This window comes from Mustela nigripes, chromosome 13, assembly GCF_022355385.1.
Source record: "Mustela nigripes isolate SB6536 chromosome 13, MUSNIG.SB6536, whole genome shotgun sequence".
NCBI classification, from domain to species: Eukaryota; Metazoa; Chordata; class Mammalia; order Carnivora; family Mustelidae; genus Mustela; species Mustela nigripes.
This window is the reverse complement of record NC_081569.1, coordinates 132,553,501-132,573,801: the sequence shown is the minus strand read 5'-3', so window position 1 is coordinate 132,573,801 and position 20,301 is coordinate 132,553,501. Positions and strand designations below refer to the sequence as shown.

At 39.2% G+C, this 20,301-nt stretch overlaps 1 protein-coding gene across 3 annotated transcripts in view; it reads left to right on the top strand.

The window, feature by feature from the left end:
* The window catches only part of RGS6 (regulator of G protein signaling 6), a 542,081-nt gene that overhangs the window by 373,204 nt on the left and 148,576 nt on the right, over nt 1-20,301 (top strand). For all 3 annotated transcript variants that reach the window (XM_059373828.1, XM_059373830.1, XM_059373829.1), the window contains exon 3: nt 6,197-6,296. In XM_059373828.1, coding sequence (XP_059229811.1) covers nt 6,197-6,296 — 100 coding nt within the window. The remainder of the gene's footprint in view (nt 1-6,196; nt 6,297-20,301) is intronic.

The window sequence follows — 20,301 nt, the reverse complement described above, 5'->3', positions numbered from 1 at the left end:
CTTTCTATCAAAAGCATTTCAAACTGAAACAATGATTCAAAAGCATGTTTAAGGGAAAACAAATTAACAAGTATTTCAATAACTGTCATGGCCACCACAAGGACTCTCAGAATTCCCCTCCTGCCTTTGAAATCATCGTCTTTTGAACAGGATGATGAAAAAGGGAGGGGGGTTCCCCTTGTGATGACCTCTGAGAGTGCTATTTCTTACTACTTTGTGTTTCACTGTCAAGCATCTTTGGAGCCCATACTTGGCTCTGCTGCCACATCCTTAACTTTGAGAACTTTGAGCCTCAAGCCCTGAATCTTTCTGAAATGTATTAGTTCATGGTGAAAGGGAACAGACTGTCCTACTCACTTCTGTAACAGGAGAAATTGAAACTCTGCCTGCCACTTTGTAGGCGCTCAGTAAATGTCCACTAACCCAGTAAGGGAAGCTGACTACATTTATAAGGTGAGAGTAGCCGTGTGCTATGTTTTTAAAAATAGAAATGAAAAATAGCCCGATCTCATGGAGCACATATGGAACAGAGCATGTTCAGTGAAGCATACACATTCCGGGTTAAGAAATATGATTATCATCTGCCAACTCTGAGTCCTGCCTCTGGGCTGAAAAGACGTGTCCAAGGAGTCCTTTTCACTCATTCACAGACACCAAAACAGAGGGGGTCTTGAATGAAATGCAGGAGCTGGAGTGACAGGCATTAGTGGTAAGAAATAGGCAATTGATTGCAAAGTCAAAATGAAATGCTTCAATGAAAAAGACCTTCATGCCTAAGGCATACTTTTTTTGCTAATGTTGTAGTGGAGAGAGATATGTATATAGATACCTATATATACTTATAGATATATATACCTATAGATACATATATATCTATATCTATGTATATCTATGTATATATACATATATATGTCTATACATATAGATATCTATATGTATAGATATATATACACATACAATACATACACATACATATATATAATATTTATATCTTTTTAATTTTGTATTTTATATATATTTTTAATTTATATATACACATACATATATAATATTTATATATATTTTTAAGTGTTCCTGCATCTTTATTTTTTTAATTTATTTTTTATTTTATTTTTTTTATTAACATATAATGTATTATTAGCCCCAGGGATACAGGTCTGTGAATCATCAGGCTTACACACTTCACAGCACACTCATCATAGCACATACCCTCCCCAGTGTCCATAACCCAACCACCTTCTCCCTACCCACCTCCCCCGCCAGAAACCCTCAGTTTGTTTTGTGAGATTAAGAGTCTCTTATGGTTTAATAATGGCAATATAGTTTCGCTATTCTTAGTTTTTTAATCTTCCACTGAGGAAAAATTGGACAAGCTAAATAAATCAGTTCACCAGATAATTAATTTACACACACAAAACTAATATTGGCCCTTAGTCATTTCTGTTAGGAGGGCCATCTGTATCAGCAGAGATGAGCGAGCGCGGACCGATCAATAAAGAGCAGTGTCAGGGCCTCTTTGGATCATGTCTCTGTCTGGCTTCTAATGTCATTTGTCCAAAATGATTTCTGAAAGCATCAAAACTCCCTAGTCCTGCTCAGCACACCACCTTGTGCCTCAGCCCAAGAGAGGGTTCTGCACGGAACCACCTGGCAGGTGAGCAGCGTGGAGAATGGGGACCCAGAGGCCCGACTGCCTGTCCTGTCCTTTCCTTTCCTCGCAGACAGCTTTGCATTTGTCAAGCCAGAGAAGCCTCTCATGTCTTAGAACTAGAGATCTCATTTTAGTGACCAAGCTCCTCACTGTAGAGTTGAGGCAGTAAAGTCCAGAGAGTTTACTTCTCCAGAAAATCGGTGAAGCTAAGGCTATCATTTCTCCTGGGCCTCCGACCAGTGTTCTTCCTGCGCTCCTACTGTGGCCTCACTTTGTGGAGAGGTGGTCGCTGCTCCTCACCCCTCTCTCACACTCCACAGCTCCATCAGAGAATTCCGTCTACTGTCTCATGACATTCCTCAGTTCCAAGGAAACCCACCCTGTGGTGCAATGGTTTCCATCTGTCCTGCTGTTTGGAAGAAAGTTCTATCTGCCTGTCAGTGCTGAGTTTTGAGCTCCTTTTTAGGAGGTTGTCCTGGTTCTTGGGACTCATCCTGGCAGAACCTGATGAGCTGGCCAACGAGGTTTTCTGCATCGCTCGCTGCTAAATCAGGGCCACCTCATATTGACTGGCCCAGGGAAACTTGGGTCCAACATTCTCCCTCATGACACACAGCTCTGTATTAAAGGGTGTCAGGAATTACTGTTGTTCTTCTCCAGAAACAAAAGGTGTCAAAAGTTAGATGCGACTGAGTAGCCAAGAAAATATAAGTAGATACCTTCCCATCTCCCTGGTCCCAGGAGCTGTGATCTACCAGTAGAAGATAAATCTCATTAAGTCTCCAGGAAAAGGGAAAAACACAGAGCTGCTAGGCATCAGCCGTTGTTGGACCAAAATAAATCCTGAGATGGTTGATAATCTGATTATCTGGATTGATTTCTCTGTTTCCTTCTCCACCCCCTTATGACTGAGCTGAACTTCCCCTTCAGTGCAAACAGTATTAAGTTCCTTGTATCTGAAGAGCATGTCAGCAGACACTGGTTGAAAATAAGATGAATCTTGGAGTTGCTGGAGCTTGGGGCTTAGAGTCAGGAAGACTTGGACAAGAGTTTGGGCTTTGCCACTTACTAGCCATTTTGTTCATGGAGAAATCTAACCTTTCTCAGCCTAATTTCAACATCTTTACTAAGTAACTTTTAAGACTGAGAAATAAATTAGATCATTTATTTAAAACAATACCAAGGGCAGCGTTGATCATATGTACCTGTTCTGAAATGTTTGCCATTGTAATTTATATAATCCCCTTGGAGACCACTTTGGATTTTTTGGTAGGTAGGTCTGTACTCTTGGCATTTCATCAGAAACCAGGACCAATAATAATAATAATAATAATAATAATAATAATAATAATAATTCAGAGGTAGTATTATGAACTGATGTTGCACAAGACCATGTTCCAGAATCAAACTCAGCTATCACAAATTTTCCTAACACAACAACAGAATGGACTACAGAAGAGTAGAGGCCCTGAGAATTTTTAAGTAAATGGTGGATGGTATAATTGGAATTTCTGCATCCTTAAATAGCATTGGATTTTAGCACGCCCCACCTCTAGGACTCATTGATTCTTACTGCTAAGGGTTTTTTGGCTTCAGCAATTTTTGATAGGTGCCTTTATTTTAAAGCTCCATTGCATCAGCAAACTAGAGACACATTTTTTCTAGCGAACCACCCAAACTCAGGGGTATATAGCCATAAGCTCCTGAGTGGGCAGGTCAACTGAGGCTTGACCTACCTAGCTGCAGGTAGGGTCCCTTCTGCTCCAGATGTCTCTCACCACCCACCCCCCAACCTTGGAACAACTGTCTGAGACAGGAAGGCAAGAGAAGAAGGTGTGCATGACCATGCAGGCACACTGAAAGCCTCTGCTCATATCATGTTCAATGTCTTCCCGTTAGCCAGGCAAGTCACGTGGCCTATCCCAAAAGTCCAAGGGCAGACTTTCTGCCCACTCTGAGGCCAGGGCATGGAATTGGGTAAATATTAATACTATGGAAGAGTCAAAAATTGGGGACCAATGAACATTCTTCAACACCTCTGGTGTTGTAAACTATTGCTACAATGTAATTGCCTTTCTGGTCACTTAAGGGGGTTGTCCTTTTGATCTGACTGTAACCTCTGATAAATAATATACCTCTTGACACATTGTGAGACCCCATGAGAAGATAGATCTTCTTTAATAAATAGTCCCTTTTAAGATTCGGTGGTGTGATGAAATGACTACACAGAGCATGGAAGAAAAGAATTGTGGAACATTCCTCTGCACAGCCAGTCCTTAGATCCAGCCCATATCAGCAGAGACTCAAAATTATTATCATCGAATGGCAAGTCAGGAGTCTAAGTGAATTGAAATATTGGCTTCCCTCCAATTCCCAATGATTTTGAGTCCATTCTATAAAAAGCATCAATGTAACTGATATATGTGGTATCAGATAGCCCACCAGATCAAAAGCGTAGATTACTTTGAAAATATGACCATTTTTTTTTTCTAGGAATAATTCTCCTTGACTATCAGTAAGGAATACTCAGACTACTCTAAATCATTGGGTTAAGGTTAGGGGCAGTAAGGTAGGGGCACAAGCTGAGATGATTAACATGAATGTGGATGAAAAGTCTTCTTATCCTGTCCTTTAACAGAATGCAGGTCTTTAGAGAATAACCTTTCTTCTCAGCCTGATATATCCATCCACCCCTTAAAGGGCCAGGAGCTTAAGATTATTTCTCATTATCAGTGCTTTCTCAGGAAAACCTAGAAATAACCAGAGGAAAGCAGTCTTTCTGCTTGGCTGGTTTTCTGGGTATCTTACTGAGTGGCAGCCCAGCCCAGGGGTTAGAAACCTGAGCTCTGAGGTCTGTGGCTGTGTTTAAACTCAGCTGGGTAGCTGTGTGACTTTAAGAAGGTCGTTTAACTTCTGTGGTGGTCATTGGTGCTACTCACAGATTGTTAGTTCCCCTTTCCTCCCAGCACCCAGAAAACTGGACCCCCTGGCTCCTTTGTGGTTGGGTGGTGCCATGTAACTAGTTCTCGTTAAAGAATTGTGAGCAAAGGTGTTATATCTAACTTCTTGGCTATAACATGTAATAATCAATGCAAGATTCTCCAGAATTCTCTCTTGTCCCTCTAGAACAATGATGAGCAGCATTCAAGATGGTGGCTGTTCCATCAGCCTGGGTCCCAGAGTAATTACAATGAGCAGAGTCCCCCTGGTGACCTGTGATAGACTTGAAGCAAGAGAAAGAAATAAATTGGTTATACTCAGCCATTGTGATTTTGAAGGTTATTTTTTAGAAGAACTTGACCCGATCCACCCTGGTTTGATATCTGAAAAATGAGGATAACAAGTGGAATCTAGCTTGTGAAGTAATCATGAAGATTAAATAGGATAATATGTGCATGTACTTAGAATAACACCTAGCACACAGTAAATTCTTAATATATTTTAGCTATTATATCTTATTATTAAGTTATTCTATATCCTAACCTAGTCTCTAATGACTTATTCATATCTATCAAACAAGTTGCCATGTAACTTTGAGAAATTCAACCTCAAATTGCAATACAAGTATGTTATTAGACTAGATGGGCTAGAGTTTTAGCTTTCTGGACTTAAAGTTATGTGCAAGTTTTATGGCAGTGCTCAGAGGATCACCTTTGTGTTTCACAGATATTCTGTTGCTTAGGGGAGTGAGATCTGTGGTAAAATCAAGCATCATCTTTGCCCCTTTCCCGATACCCCCTACCCCCCAACTCCCCAAACAATAAGATCTATGTTCTTGTCATAAATTGTTCTGTGTCCTATTCTAAATCTTTCTGCACAGGAAATTACATCTGGCTTATAAATTCTTCTCTACAAATTGGTTTCCCAATTTATGCACCTACATCCTTAGTAATCTATCTTCTCTCTCAGTTCTGTGTTCAACATACATACATAATATCTTGTTTTATTAGCAAAATCTCGCTGGGTTGAAGCCACAGCCCACCATGGCTGTGGTGGTCTTCTTTGGTCCAAAAGGGGAAGATTCTGTCCTTGTCCCACTTTAATCTTGGTGTAAAGTGATCACCCTCACACTACCACAATCAGCCACTGTAACCTGTCCTCTAATTTCTCTGGATTAGAACTTTTCATGTCTTAATTTATAGTATTTCTTTTTCTCCTGTGTGACTCTGCCTGGATCCTGCAGTGGTCCCACAGGCCAGGTGCTTCATACTGTTCAGCCTATATATAAACCAAATCTAGGAGAAGGAGGAGTTTCATTGCATATTGAATTACAAGTTGATTTCATTAGGAATCCTAATATTTCTCCCTCCTTACCTTCTTTATCTAGGTGTCTGTTCTTCTAGAGACTGCGCTTTATGCTGTTATATATAACCTCATGGCCTCCCTCCCACCCCCAGTGCTTGGTTTATTACAGATCCTGCTACTGTGTTTATTGTCTGTCTAGGTGGAGGCCTTTTTTTATCGCTATTGTTCATACATGTTCATTTGGCTATTAATAAACTATTACTTTATGGGAGGAAATGACACTTCTTTATCCTCTTTCAGATCGAAGACATCATTACAAAGATGCAAGATGACAAAACAGGTGGTGTGCCCATCAGAACAGTCAAGAGCTTTCTCTCCAAAATTCCCAGTGTTGTCACAGGTAAACATTCTCCTTACAAATGTTGGTGGCAATAGGAAAAGTCTGCTGAAGGGTTTTATAGTCTTTATTGTGCCCTGAGGTACGTCTAAGAATTTGTGACTAGTAAAGATGATACATTCAATGTGCTTCTTAAACAAAGTCAAGTTCTGGTCATGGTTTTCAGAAGCTACTCTTTGCCATGCCCAGCTCTTTTGTGTACAGGTTGAGGCTTCTGGAAAGAAACAAGCTCATTAATGAACTGGATAGCCCATCAGCAATTTGACCTATGAGATGTACACAAGCATAGATATATTAAATAAAGTATTTTAGTTATAAACAACCTTTAAGAAAGTCTTACATTCAAATTCTACAAAATGCTTTTAGGTTTCTAACTCACTGTACTTGAACTCTGAAAAGAATGGTTTTAGTATATTTTTCTGCATTACTTTGAGGATTTTGTGTGTTTTGTATGCTCAGACATTTTTTAAATTAATTATGAAGTATATCAAATGCATGGATATAGTTTCAGATATAATACTAAAACAGGCCACTCATGTCCACCACCCTGCCTCCTAAATAATGTTTCATCAGTACCTTAGAGCCCCTCGTGAGCCTAGTGGAGACATCTGCCTCCCTTTCCACCACAAGTACCACTATCTACTCTTATCTTTATCAGTTTGTTGCTTATCTTCATAATTTTAACCACATAGGCATGCGTCCCTTATACCTAAACAAATAACCAAATAAGTTAAGATAAAATTTTAGGTATTTCCCTCATTATCAAAATATAGTTATTCGCTTTCCAAATTATAGAATAATTAAAATAAAAAATACTGAAAATATCAAGTGCTACTGAGGTTATGGAGCAACTGAAACTCTCACACACTGCTGGTAGAAGGTAAAAATGCAGCTACTCTGGAAAATGTTAGACAAATGCTTACCATATGACCAAGAAATCCCACTCCATGGTATTTATCTGAGAGAAATGAAAATGTGCATGTAGACGAAAACTCATGCGTCTTTAGAGCAACATTATTTATAATCTCCAAAGCCTGGACACAACCTAAATTCCCTTCAATGTGTGAATGAATAAAAAAACTGTGGTAGACCCATATTCATCAATAAAAAGGAGTGAACTATTGATACAGACACCAACTTATATGAACCTCAAAGTTATTTTTCTGAGTGAAAGAAGCCAGTCTCAAAAGATTGTATTCTATATGATTCCATTTTTGTGACATTCTAAACAAGCCCAAAACTCTAGTGATGGAGACAGATCAGTGGTTGCCAAAGATTGAGAGCTGAGGGAGCATATGACTATAAAGGGAATTTGAAGGAATTTTATAAGGTTACAGTGAAACTATTCTGTATCCTGATTGTGGTGGTGATGGTGACATTAATTTACACGTAGGTTAAAATTCATAGAACAGCAGACAAAAAAAAAAAAGAATCAATATTATATGTCACCTTAAAAAATAAGTAAATTCAACTGAGGTACCTATAAATATCCTAACTCATTATTCAGACTGTCACTGTTTGAACTCAGGTAGGTACCAAATAGGTCTGGATAATGAAGGATAATTGTATTGTTAGTTTGCTCTAATCTTGAAATTTATTTAAATGGAATTTTAATATTTGCTATGATATATTTTTTCATACATTTCTGGATTTTGTTTGATAAAATGTTATTTAGGATCTTTAAATCTATTTCCCTTGGAAGATTAGTTTGTTCTTCTTATTACTCTTCTTGCTGGTTTGGGTATCAAATTTCTGCTAGACTCCTAAGATGAACCATGGAGTATTACTTTTGTTGATAATATGTTATTCTCTGAAAAATGTTTTTCTCTTTAATCTAGATTTTAGGTGTTTCATTTCAATTGCTTTTTTTTTATCTTTAGAAGTTTAATCTGTTTTTTTCCCAGTATACTTGGTCATTCATTCAACACATATTTATTGGGTGCTTACTATTTTCTAAATATTGCTGGGCAGTGGGGATTTGGAAATAAATGAAAAAAAAATCGAAATTTCTGTTCATGAAATTTTAGATTCTAATGGAGGACACAACAAAATAAATAAGAAAGATTTTTAGAACTTGAGGTAGAGATAAAAGCCAAAGAGAAAAATAAAGTGTGAAAGGGAGATAGTAGTGTTGCAACTTTGGAACGGGAGGCCAAAAAAATTCTCTGAAGAGATAATATTTGAGTAAAGATGGAAGGGAGATGAAAGATTGAATCTTGTGGATATTGAGGGAGAGCGCATTCCAGAAAGCAAGTGCTAAGTCTCCAAGGCAGGCATGTTCTGGCATATAAAAATCCACAAAAGAAACAGAAGGAGCAGCTGGTGACAGAGAGGAAAATCAGGAGGACATGGTTTCTTGGAAGCCAGACTCTCTAGAAAGTGTTTCAAGGAAGAATGGAGTGATCCACTGTGTAAAAAGCTTCTGATAATCCTGGGTGGCTCAGTGGGTTAAGCCGCTGCCTTCGGCTCAGGTCATGATCTCAGGGTCCTGGGATCGAGTCCCGCATCGGGCTCTCTGCTCAGCAGGGAGCCTGCTCCCTCCTCTCTCTCTCTCTCTCTCTCTGCCTGCCTCTCTGCCTGCTTGTGATCTCTGTCTGTCAAATAAATAAATAAAATCTTTAAAAAAAAAAGTTTCTGATAATCAAGTAAAAGAAGCGCTGAGAATCAACCTAGAACTTAGCAACAATTGAATTCAACTGCTGACCTTGATAAATGCACATTCCACGAAGCGTCTGGGGAAAGGGACCACAAAAAGCCTTACTGGAGTGGTTTCAAGCCAGAATGGGAGGTAGTGAGACTAATTAATCTTTGAAGTTTTCCTTAAAAGGAAGAAATGCAGTAGAATCTAGAGGGGTAAATGGAGTCAGGACATGTAGATTTTTAAGTAATATGAAGGTGACATGCTTGTATGATGATGGCAATGACTCACTAAAGAGGGGGAAATGCTGCAGGAGATACAGGAAAAATTTAAGAAGTGATCTCATTGAGTAGGTCAGAGATTGAATCTCGTGCATGTTAGTTGGGTGGTTCTAGTTAGAAATATGTACAATTTATTCATAGAAAGAGGAGTGGAGGCACAGTAGATGCACAGAGTTGCAAATAACCATGGTGGAGTGGTAGGAGCTTGTAGGAGTCTCCTTCTAATTGTTTCTATTTTCTTAGTAATATGGAAAGGAGAGAAGGTGGAAATGTTAGGTTTGAGAAGAGATTAGAAGCTGGGGAATAGTCATCTAGGGATGTAAAGAGATTGTCTGGTCTAGGGAAAAAGAGTTTGACTGTGAGGTAGCATTAAGGACCCTCTTGAGATTATTAATATTTATGAATTTAAAGAGGAGCAATTCTTTCTCCAGGCACATTTAGCCCTCTGGATTTGGACATGTATCAGGTAGAAAGCTAGACTTAATTAAGGCTATAGCAAGTATGAGAGTATAATAAATCAAGAGAGAGGCAAGAGAATAACTGAAATGATTGACCATTAAATTTTAACTGAGTAGGATGGAAGTGAAACATGAGATGGGTGAGGAACAGTGAGGCATAGTGATGACCATAAACTTTGTAGTCTGGTGAAAAGGGAGTTTTGGAATTGGAGGCCAAAGTAAGAGCTAGAAATGTAGGGACTGGTGATTGGATAGTGGAATATTTGAAATTGGAATTATGGAGGAATTGCAATGTATTGGTGGTCACAGATATGAGGTATGACCATGGCAATAAATGACTGAGATAAAAAGCTTTTATTGATAAATAGGTTAGAGTGAAATAAGTAGAGTGACAGTTTATTGGGGAGTAAAACTCAGGCAGAATCTCCGTGTTCCCACCCCAGCTCTAGCTTCCAGCCTCCACCTTCCTACACGCCAGTTTGGACAATGAGGGTTTGGTGGGCATGCTTGGCCTTCTCCAGCCCTTGGGGGCCTCTATCTTCCTGACTTTGTAATTAATTTGTAATTAATAAATATTTCATGGAGAAATACTTTGAAGCTAAAAAATAAAAACAAAAAAATAAATGACTGAGATAGGCTAAAAAAAAAAAAAAAGTGACTGAGATAGGATGGAGGTAGAAGAGAGGAGGTCCAGGAACTAAGAGGCCATGATTTGGGAAGACTGAGCTATGTGGATATTGAAATCACTATCGGGGGTTAGTTAAAGAGGGTGATTGTGAGTCTGTGGTTAAAATCTTCATGGAAGGGTGCCAGGGTGGCTCAGTTGTTAAGCATCTCCTTTTGGCTCAGATCATGATTCCAGGGTCCCATATCAGGCTTCCTGCTCAATGGGGAGCCTGCTTTTCCCTCTCCCACTCCTTCTGCTTCTGTTCCCTCTCTTGCTGTATCTTTATCTGTCAGATAAATAAATAAAATCTTATAAAATAAATAAATAAAGATAAAATCTTTGTGGAATGAGAGACAGAGGCCTAGGCATCAGTAGGTGACTTTCACAACAAGAGGTATGGGTGGTTTAATCTGATGTCATGAGAGTCAAACTTATTGTTTTTGGGAGAAGAGACAGGGAATGAATATATTCTAAAAGAAGACATGAGAAGCTAGGGTGTCACTTACCTGCCTTCAAACCTATGATGTGTAAGGCATGGGAGGGAAAATAGCCACCACCTTAGAGGGCTGCAGGAAACCAGGGCCGTTGAGGAAGAACAAGAAGATGAAGGGAATATTAAGTGAAAATGATGAGGATATGAACAATTTTATGTATGACTGACCATGAGTTGCAGAAGGCAAGTGAAAGCCGTTGAGGAAATGGTATACATATAACCTGGGTAATAAATGTCCACAGCTGCTATATACCAGGCACTAGAGTAGTCACAGGGATAAAAAGGTGAGTAAAAACCTAGTCTCTGCTTTTCGAAAGCTGTTAATCTAATGAAAGAAACAGACACAGGTAGACCAAAAATTATATGAGCTATGTGTTGTGGTAGAAAAAATGAACAAAGCTCAAAAGAAAGAATCATGAGTTTTTCTTGAGGAGCTCTAGAACAGTTCTCTGAGGTTGTATATCTGTCTTCTATTTGGACTGCATAACCAGCCACCACAAATCATAATGGTTTTTTTAGTTCTCGTGATCGTGATTCCATGAATTAGTGATCCTGGTAGTTCTTCTGATGGTCTTACCCCTGAGGCCCTTGTCATCTGATGGTTCAGTGGAGACTAGAGATCTATGATGGCCTTCCTCATTTGTTTAGCAGTGGTGCTTACTCTCAGATGGTTTCAGTTCTCCTCTGTGTCACCTTGTGTCACCCAGCAAGTTAGACTGGGCTTCTTCACAGCCTGATTCTCTCAGAGTTCTTAGGGGGAAAGGGAAAAACTACAAGTTTTCTTAAGGCCTAAGTTCCAGAACTCATGCGATGTTAAGTGCATGCAATCTATTCTTCAAAGCTAATCACAAAACCAGCCTAGATTGAAGAGGATAGAGAAACCAACTCTACCTTCTGGTATAGGAATAGAATGTCACGCTGACCTAGGGAGACATGATTCTTTAGAGGCCATTATTATAATGATCTACCACCTGAAATAATTTTAGAACTGGGTCTTAAACTCAGTTTAAAACTGGGGAAGGTCATTCCATTCTCAGTAGAGAAAATAGAATTTTCATGGACTCAAATGCATGAAAAGTATGACAGTTTGCAGCAGAAATGAGCTCGTTTATTTTACTTTTTTTCAAGAAGCCCAGTTATATTTTTACATCAAGAATCAAAATGCTACTGATGCAGACTTCAGCCTATCATTCACATTTATGTGGTTATATTTTAAAACATGTGTATGTGTCTGTATTTGAAGAGAGGAGCACAATGACAGAACATCCAGAAGAATTAACCTTAATAACAGACTATGGGGGGGGGGGGGGGGGCTGAGTGGCTCAGTTGGTTAAGTGTCTGCCTTTGCCTCAGGTCATGATCTTAGTGTCCTTGGATCAAGGCCCTGATCAGGCTCCCTGCTCAGTGGGGAGCCCACTTCTCCCTCACCTTTTGCCACTCCCTCTGCTTGTGCTCTCTCTCTCTCTTTCTCTCTGTCAAAAAAATAAAATAAATAAAATCTTTAAAAAGATAACAGATAAAGTAAAGGAAGTTGACTTATAGACTTTATCCCAAAGGTAATGGTTTTAAATAGGAAGGACATCACATCCTTGTGTTAGAAGCATCCCAATGTTCATAGCAACACTGTCTGCAATAGCCAAACTTGTGGAAGAAGCTGAGATATCCTTCAGCAGATGAATGAATAATATGCAGTGGAATATTACTCAGCCATCAGAAAGGATGAATACCTACTATTTACATTTATATGGATGGAACTGTAGGGTATTATGCTAAGTGAAGTCAGTCAGAGAAAGAGAGTTGTCCTATGGTTTCACTCACATGTAGAATATAAGAAATAGTGCAGAGGATCATAGGAGAAGGGAGGGAAAACTGAATGGGAAGAAATCAGAAAAGGAGACAAACCTGACTCTGGAAAACAAGCTGAGGGTTGTGGAAGGGGAGGTGGATGGGGAATGGGACAACTTGGCAATGGGCATTAAGGAGGGCACGTGACATGATGAGCACTGGGTATTATACACAAATGATGAATTGTTGAACACTACCTCTGAATCTCACGATGTACCATATGTTGGCTAATTGAATTTAAAAAAATTTTTTTAAGAAGCAGGAAGAGACAGGAAACATGAATACTAGTTAGTGAGTCTTTTTAGATGAGGGAATCTAAGCAGGAAATCAGGGGCCAGAGTGTCAACTGGAATCACAGCTTTAGAGCTGCTCCTCATGTAATCTTCACAAAAGTCCTGTAAGAAGTGTTATCTCCATTGTACAGGTGAGGGACCCACTAGTTCAAGAGCATAAGTTACTTTTCCAAGGTCACACAGCTTATTAATCCCAGGACCACCCCCCCTTCCAGTCCCCCCTGTGAAAGAATAGTGACTATAAGATTCTGAGGGAAGGATGGAATAAAAGATTGATAGGACTTGGTGACTAGATGGCATGCAAAGGGGGACTCATTCAAAATGGGATCCCAGTTAACAGGATGGATTGGATACATTCATCTTTTTCTCTTTTGACACCCCACAAAAATGATAATAAAGGATTCTTTAAAGATGTAATCCCAGAGTTGGATGCCATTATGTAAAAATACAATGTGATAAGTAAACAGCCTTGGATGAAATATCCTTTAAAGGTAGTCCATACAAAAAACAACCAATGCCTCACTCTCAAGATGTGCAGGTATGTGGGGTGCCTGGGTGGCTCAGTGGGTTAAGCCTCTGCCTTCAGCTCAGGTCATGATCGAGTCCTGCATTGGACTGTCTGCTCAGCAGGGCCTGCTTCCCCCCCCCCCCACCTCTCTGCCTGCCTCTCTGCCTACTGGTGATTTCTCTGTGTGTGTGTCAAATAAATAAATAAAATTAAAAAAAAAAAGATGTGCAGGTATGTGAGATACTCATGAAGAAATATGTTCTAACACATGTCGCAACACAGCAGACAGCAACAACAAAACTTAGGGGTCTAAAAAGCAAATGGATTCATGGTAACTGGCACAGCTCTGAGACAATGTAACCATCACTAGTCAGTGCAGAAAGCTAAAAAAACAACTCTATTTATATGATAGAGTCCTCAAAAGGCTCAGATACTAGTAGTTCTATCTTGTTAGAATGCATTTTGCTAACATACTCACCTTCTGCTTAACCACCATTGCCTGAGCTGGTCACTAAGTCAGTGTCTACTGTTGAGCGCTAGCAGGTCCTGCACAGCAGCATAGCTCAGGCTGGAGTTGAAATTGCCTCTAATACCTCTCAAACTCCAGGACAAAAGATAAATCTCGTGTTCAACCTGTTCACGGTAGCAACCATGACATTCAGCCATCACCTACTGTGACACAGGGAACAGCTAGCAGTTGGAATACAGGAACCTCATCTGGCAATGCCAACAAGCACAGAAGAACTTAAGTCTGCACCCGTGGGTATTCAACAGCCACAGACTGAAACAGAATCTAGCTGTAAAGTTGTTGGATGGATGGAGTCACAGTTGTAGCCAATCCCATGAGCATTATGTTTAAACCCATAGCCAGAGTGCTAGCACCACCACAGCAAGCCCAAGCTTTTACCTCCACCTACCTCCTCTAGAGAAAAATCTGGGATGATATTTTAGGAAAACATTACACCTCTTCAATGTCCTCAAGTTGCTGGTACCAGACTAGAGAGCTACATCTAGGGAAAATCTGGATAGAGACCTTCAGGTACTAAACCCAAGGTGGAAATCCATGAATCTACAGCCGTTCTGTTACTGTGCCAATGGAGACTGTGTGGACAAAATGGCAATCAGTCCACATTGCAGCCTTTTCTCCCACTCAGCACTTCCATCCATCCTTCTAACCTTTAGGGAAATAGCCAATCACCCATTGCAAACCAGCAGATACCCTCTCATACGTTTTGGGAGTTTTGTCACCGACATTGGAGTTTCCCCACTATGGGTAACAGCCAGGAGTAGCTTTCTCTCTTCTGTGTCAGGACCCCATCTCCTCAGTAAAGGTTGAAAGGTAAAGATTTAAAGTTATGGATGAAACCAGGCTGGTGTAACCAACACAGTGTTTCTGTTGCTTCTATTGGTGGACAACAAACTGCCCATACCTACATGTGACCGACCACCTGAATAACACAGAAAGTGACTTCCATGGAGAAGGCAAGACAATGGAGACAAAGACCACAATGACTGTCCTGAGGCGAAAGCTGAGAAGTATGAGATTCTTCCCAAAAACTGTATTGATGAGGGACATGGAAGGTGTGTCCCAGAGCATTCAAGACACCATCACTAAGAGAAGCTCTGGAAAGCTACCACCACTTCCTCAGAAGCCGAGTAAAATCCAGAGATGGGAATAACATTAATCTGAATGTATCCCTGCTGGAAGGCCCATCTCTGTGCTATCCCTGAGCAATGGCCATGAGTTAAGAATCTTACCAACTTATCCAACTCACCCCAAAGATAAAGAAGAAACAACTGTTAGTGACCTACACCAAATAAATAAACTAATACTTGGGAATATGCAGATGTGTGTGTCTGTAATAGATCAGATGAGTGAGTCTGGGTGAGAGACTCCAAACTGAAAGTTCTATGGTATGAGGAAAAGGTCCCATAGAAAGAATGTATTGGCAAAAAAAAAAGAAAAAAAATTAAGATATCAGAACACTTAAATTAAGGAAAATACACAGACCTAGTAAATAGACTGAAAAAAAGAATTTGTGGGGAATAAGGGTATAGGTGATAGGAAGATATAAGAGCTGAACACTGAAATAAAGAAAGCTTTCTAGAATTCACAGGTGACACTAACAGGATCCATGATGCCCAGTGACACAAAAAGATCAGAGTTGAGTGGATATTATTTCTTTCAGATGAGTCCCTTTGAAGCAGGCTTTATGGTGCATTTGTTTACAGCTTTACATATTTGGTGCCTGTCAGTTGGAATTAGTAACACAAGAGGTGGTAGACATTTCTTGACCTCTCATCCTACAAATTAAAATTCTCTTGTGATTCATGCAGGACCCATAGAGAACCTCAACAGAAAGTACCATTTGGATCATTCATGCTGAAAATAAAACCTTTCCTATCATGTTACACTGTCCTTTTTCCTTAAAATATCAGTCCTTTAAATAGCTGATCTAACTTTATTGGTCAAATCTTTATTAATAATAATTATTTAATAAAAATAAATATAATAATAATAAAATTTTAATTCCAATACCACTAACATGAAGTATTATATTAATTTCAGGTGTACAATATAGTAATTCAGCAACTCTATGCATTAAGATAAGTGTAATTTTAATCCCGTTCACCTATTTCACTCACCCCTCCCTCCTCCCCCGGTTATCATCTATTTGTTCTGTATAGTTAAGAGTCTGTTTAGGGGTTTGTCTATCTCTTTTTTTAAGTTGTTCTTTTGTATTGTTTCTTAAATTCCACATATGAGTGAAATCATATGGTATTTGTCTTACTCTGACTTATTTTGCTTAACATTATACTCTCTAGATTTCCATCCACATCTTTGCCAGTGGTAAGATTTCATTCTCTTCTTATGGCTGAGTAATATTCTCATATGTGTGTGTGTGTGTGTGTGTGTGTGTGTGTGTGTGTGTGTGTGTATCACATCTTCTTTATTCATTTATCTATCAATGAGCTACTTCCTCAATTTGGCTACTGTAAATAATGCTGCAATAAACATGGGAGTGCATATATCCTTTTAAATTAGTGTTTTTGCTGTGGAGGGAACCTAGATGCCCCTCAACAGATGAATGGGTAAAGAAGATGTGGTGTATATATATACAATGGAATACTACGTAGCCATCAGAAAGGATGAATACTCACGATTTGCATCTACATGGTGGAACTGGAGGAGGTTACGCTAAGTGAAATAAGTCAGAGAAGCACAACTGTCATGGTTTCATTCATATATAGGACATAAGGAATAGAGTGGAGGACCATAGGGGAATGGAGGGAAAACTGAATGGGAAGAAATCAGAGGAGACAAATCATGAGAGACTCTGGATTCTGGGAAACAAACTGAGGGTTACAGAAAGGCAGGATGGGGGGACTAGGAATGGGTCAAAGAGGGCCCATGTTGGGATGAGCATTGGGTGCTATATGCAACTATTGAGTCTTTGAGCACTACAACAAAAACTTACGATGTACTATATGCTGGACAACTGAACATAATAAAAAAAAAAAATAGTGTTTTTTTATTCTTTGGGTAAATACCCAGGAGTGTGATTACTGAATCATATCTTAATTCTATTCTTAATTTTTTGAGCAACCTCCAGACTGTTTTCCACAGTGACTGCACTAGTTTTCATTCTCATCAAGAGTGCAAGAGGGTTCTTTTTTCTCTATATCCTTGCAACACTTGTTGTTTCCTGTGTTTATTATTTTAACCATTCTGACAAGAGTGATGTTCTATCTCATTGTGGTTTTAATTTGCATCTCCGTGATGATTCATGATGTTGAGCATCTTTTCATGTGTCATGTCTTCTTTGGAGTAATGTCTGTTCATGTTTTCTGCCTACATTTTTTTTTAAGAATTTTTTAATTTATTTATTTGACAGACAGAGATCACAAGAAAGCAGAGAGGCAGGCAGAGAGAAAGGGGGAAGCAGGCTCCCTGCCAAGCAGAGAGCCTGATGTGGGGCTCGATCCCAGGACCCTGGGATCATAGCCAGAGCCAAAGGCACAGACTTTAACCCACTGAGCCACCCAGGTGCCCCTCTGCCTAGTTTTAATTAGATTATTTGTTGTATCCGTTCTTTATATATTTTTTGATATTAACCCTTTATTGGATATGTCATTGGCAAATATCTTCTACCATTCAGTAGGTTGTCTTTTGGTTTTGTTGGGTTTTCTTCTGTGAAGAAATTTTTATTTTGATGTAGTCCCAATAATTTATTTTTGCTTTTGTTTCCCTCACCTCAGGAGACCTACCTAGAAAAATGTTGCTATGGCTAATGTCAGAGACAATACTGCCTGTGCTCTCTTCTAGGATTTTTGTGGTTTTGTGTTCACATTTAGATCCTTAATCCATTTTGAGTTTATTTTTATGCATGATGTAAAAAAATTGGTCCAGGGGCGCCTGGGTGGCTCAGTGGGTTAAGCCGCTGCCTTCAGCTCAGGTCATGATCTCAGGGTCCTGGGATCGAGTCCCGCATCGGGCTCTCTGCTCAGCAGGGAGCCTGCTTCCCTCTCTCTCTCTCTGCCTGCCTCTCTGTCTACTTGTGATCTCTCTCTGTCAAATAAATAAATAAAATCTTTAAAAAAAAAATTGGTCCAGTTTCATTCTTTTGCATGTAGCTGTCCACAGTTTTTCCAACGCCATTTGTTGAAGGGACTGCCTTTTTCCCATTGTATATTCCTGCCTCCTTTGTCAAAGATTGACCATCTAATTGTGGATTTATTTCTGGGTTCTCTCTTCTGTTCTATTTATCTATGTGTCTATTGTTAGGCTAGTACCATACTGTTTTGATTACTACAGCTTTGTAGTATAACTTGAAATCTGGAATTGTTCTACCTCCAGCTTTTTCTTTTTCAAGATTGCTTTGACTTTTTGGGGTCTCTTGTGTTTCCATACCCATTTTAAGATTGTTTGTCCTAGTTCTATGAAACATGTTATTGGTATTTTGATAGGGATTGCATTAAATCTGTAAATTGCTTTGGGTAGTGTGGACATTTTGACAATACTTGTTCTTCCAATCCACGGGAATGGAATGTCTTTCCATTTGTTTGTGTTGTTCTCACTTCTTTCATCAATGTTTTATAGTTTTCAGAGTATAGGTATTTCAACTCCTTGATTAACTTTATTTCTAGGTATTTTATTATGTTTGGTGCAATTGTAGGTGGTATTTTTTTTTTTGAGTTCTCTTTCTGTGGCTTCATTATTAATATATAGAAGTTCATTTATCAGTTCTAATAGTTCTTCAGTGGAGTCTTTGGTGTTCTCTATTTGTAGTATCATGTCATCTGCAAATAGTGGAAGCTTTACTTCTTCCTTATCAATTTGGATGCCTATTATGACTTTTTCTTGCCCATTTGGTGTAGCCAGGACTTCCAGTACTATGTTGAATAAAAATATTGAGAGTGGACATCCTTGTTTTGTTCCTGTTCTTAGGGGAAAATATCTCATTTTTTCACTGTTGGGTATGATGTTAGCTGTGGGTTTTCCATTTATGACCTTTATTACATTGAGATGTTCTCTTTCTAAAATAAATAGACTTAACAAAAATAAAAGACTTTTATTGATCTAACCCTATTGGACTTTACCCAGTATAAAGACTTGAGGAAGTTTCAGGTTTGAAAGAGAAGACACAGGATCAGTCTTAGTCATGTTGTGTTAGAAGTTTTGAAAAAATATTTAGGTGGTGTTATCCAGGAGACAGTTGGAAATGAGGAAATAAAGTTCTGGGGAATGTTTTCTATAAGAGATATGGATTTAAGAATCATCAGATCCTAAGTGACAGGGGATTTCAGGGACATGATGAGGTCCTAAAATTTGTATAAGCTATATACCGGTCTATCTCCTCTCTAGCCTGAGATAACACGCCATCATATTCTATGATTTTGAGTTTGAAACTTTCCTGCTGATGTGAGAAAATTATCTTTACCTTTCAGATAAAAACTCATGGGCACATTCATAGATGTTACTAGGATGAAGAGAGTGAAGGGATGACCATTGGTTCACCTGTGGGTTATACATCTTTTTTTTTTTTTTTTTTTTTTTTAAGAGAAAGAGAGCATGAGAATGGAAGGGCAGAGGGAGAGAGAGAATCTTAAGCAGGTTCCATGCTTAGTGCACAATGCCCAACGTAGGGTTTGATTTCACAACCCCAAGATCATGACCTGAGCCAAAATCAGAAGTTGGACACCTAGCCAACTGAGTCACCAGGCCCCTCTGTGGGTTAGAAATCTTCAGTTTGGGAAGATCAACCCAGAGGGTAAATGTCCTGAGAAAAGAAATGAATATGTTTAGAAGAAAAAGAGTAAACATAGGGTATAGCTATTAGAATACAATCCCCTCCCACTAAGAAGTGAAAAATTAAGAGCTGTAAGAGATGAAGCTTAGAAATAAATGACCCTCAGGGAACACAGATAGAGAATAGGAAAGAAAAATATTGAAGAAAGGAGAAAAGAGAACCCAAGATCAAAAGCCAAGGCTCTTGGTTTGGGGGGGGGCTAGGTTTATTCATAAGAAATGAAAATAAATGCCAACCCATCTCACCTTCCAGAGGCTTGGTATTTCTGAGCAAGGTGCACACAGAAGGGGCACCTCATGGTGAGCTTAAACACTTCCTTTTCAGGACAGCAGATCCTCCTCCTTGGGTCCTTTTTGAATAATAAGTAGGTAATAAAGCTGGTTGGAGCGAATATGGTAAGGCTTCTGAGTTTCCAACTTCCAGCCTGCCAGTCCTATCTACTCCTCACTTGCCCTGCATGTGACAGACACATCCTGAGCCGAATGCCAGCCAACTCCAGGAAACCAGCCAGATT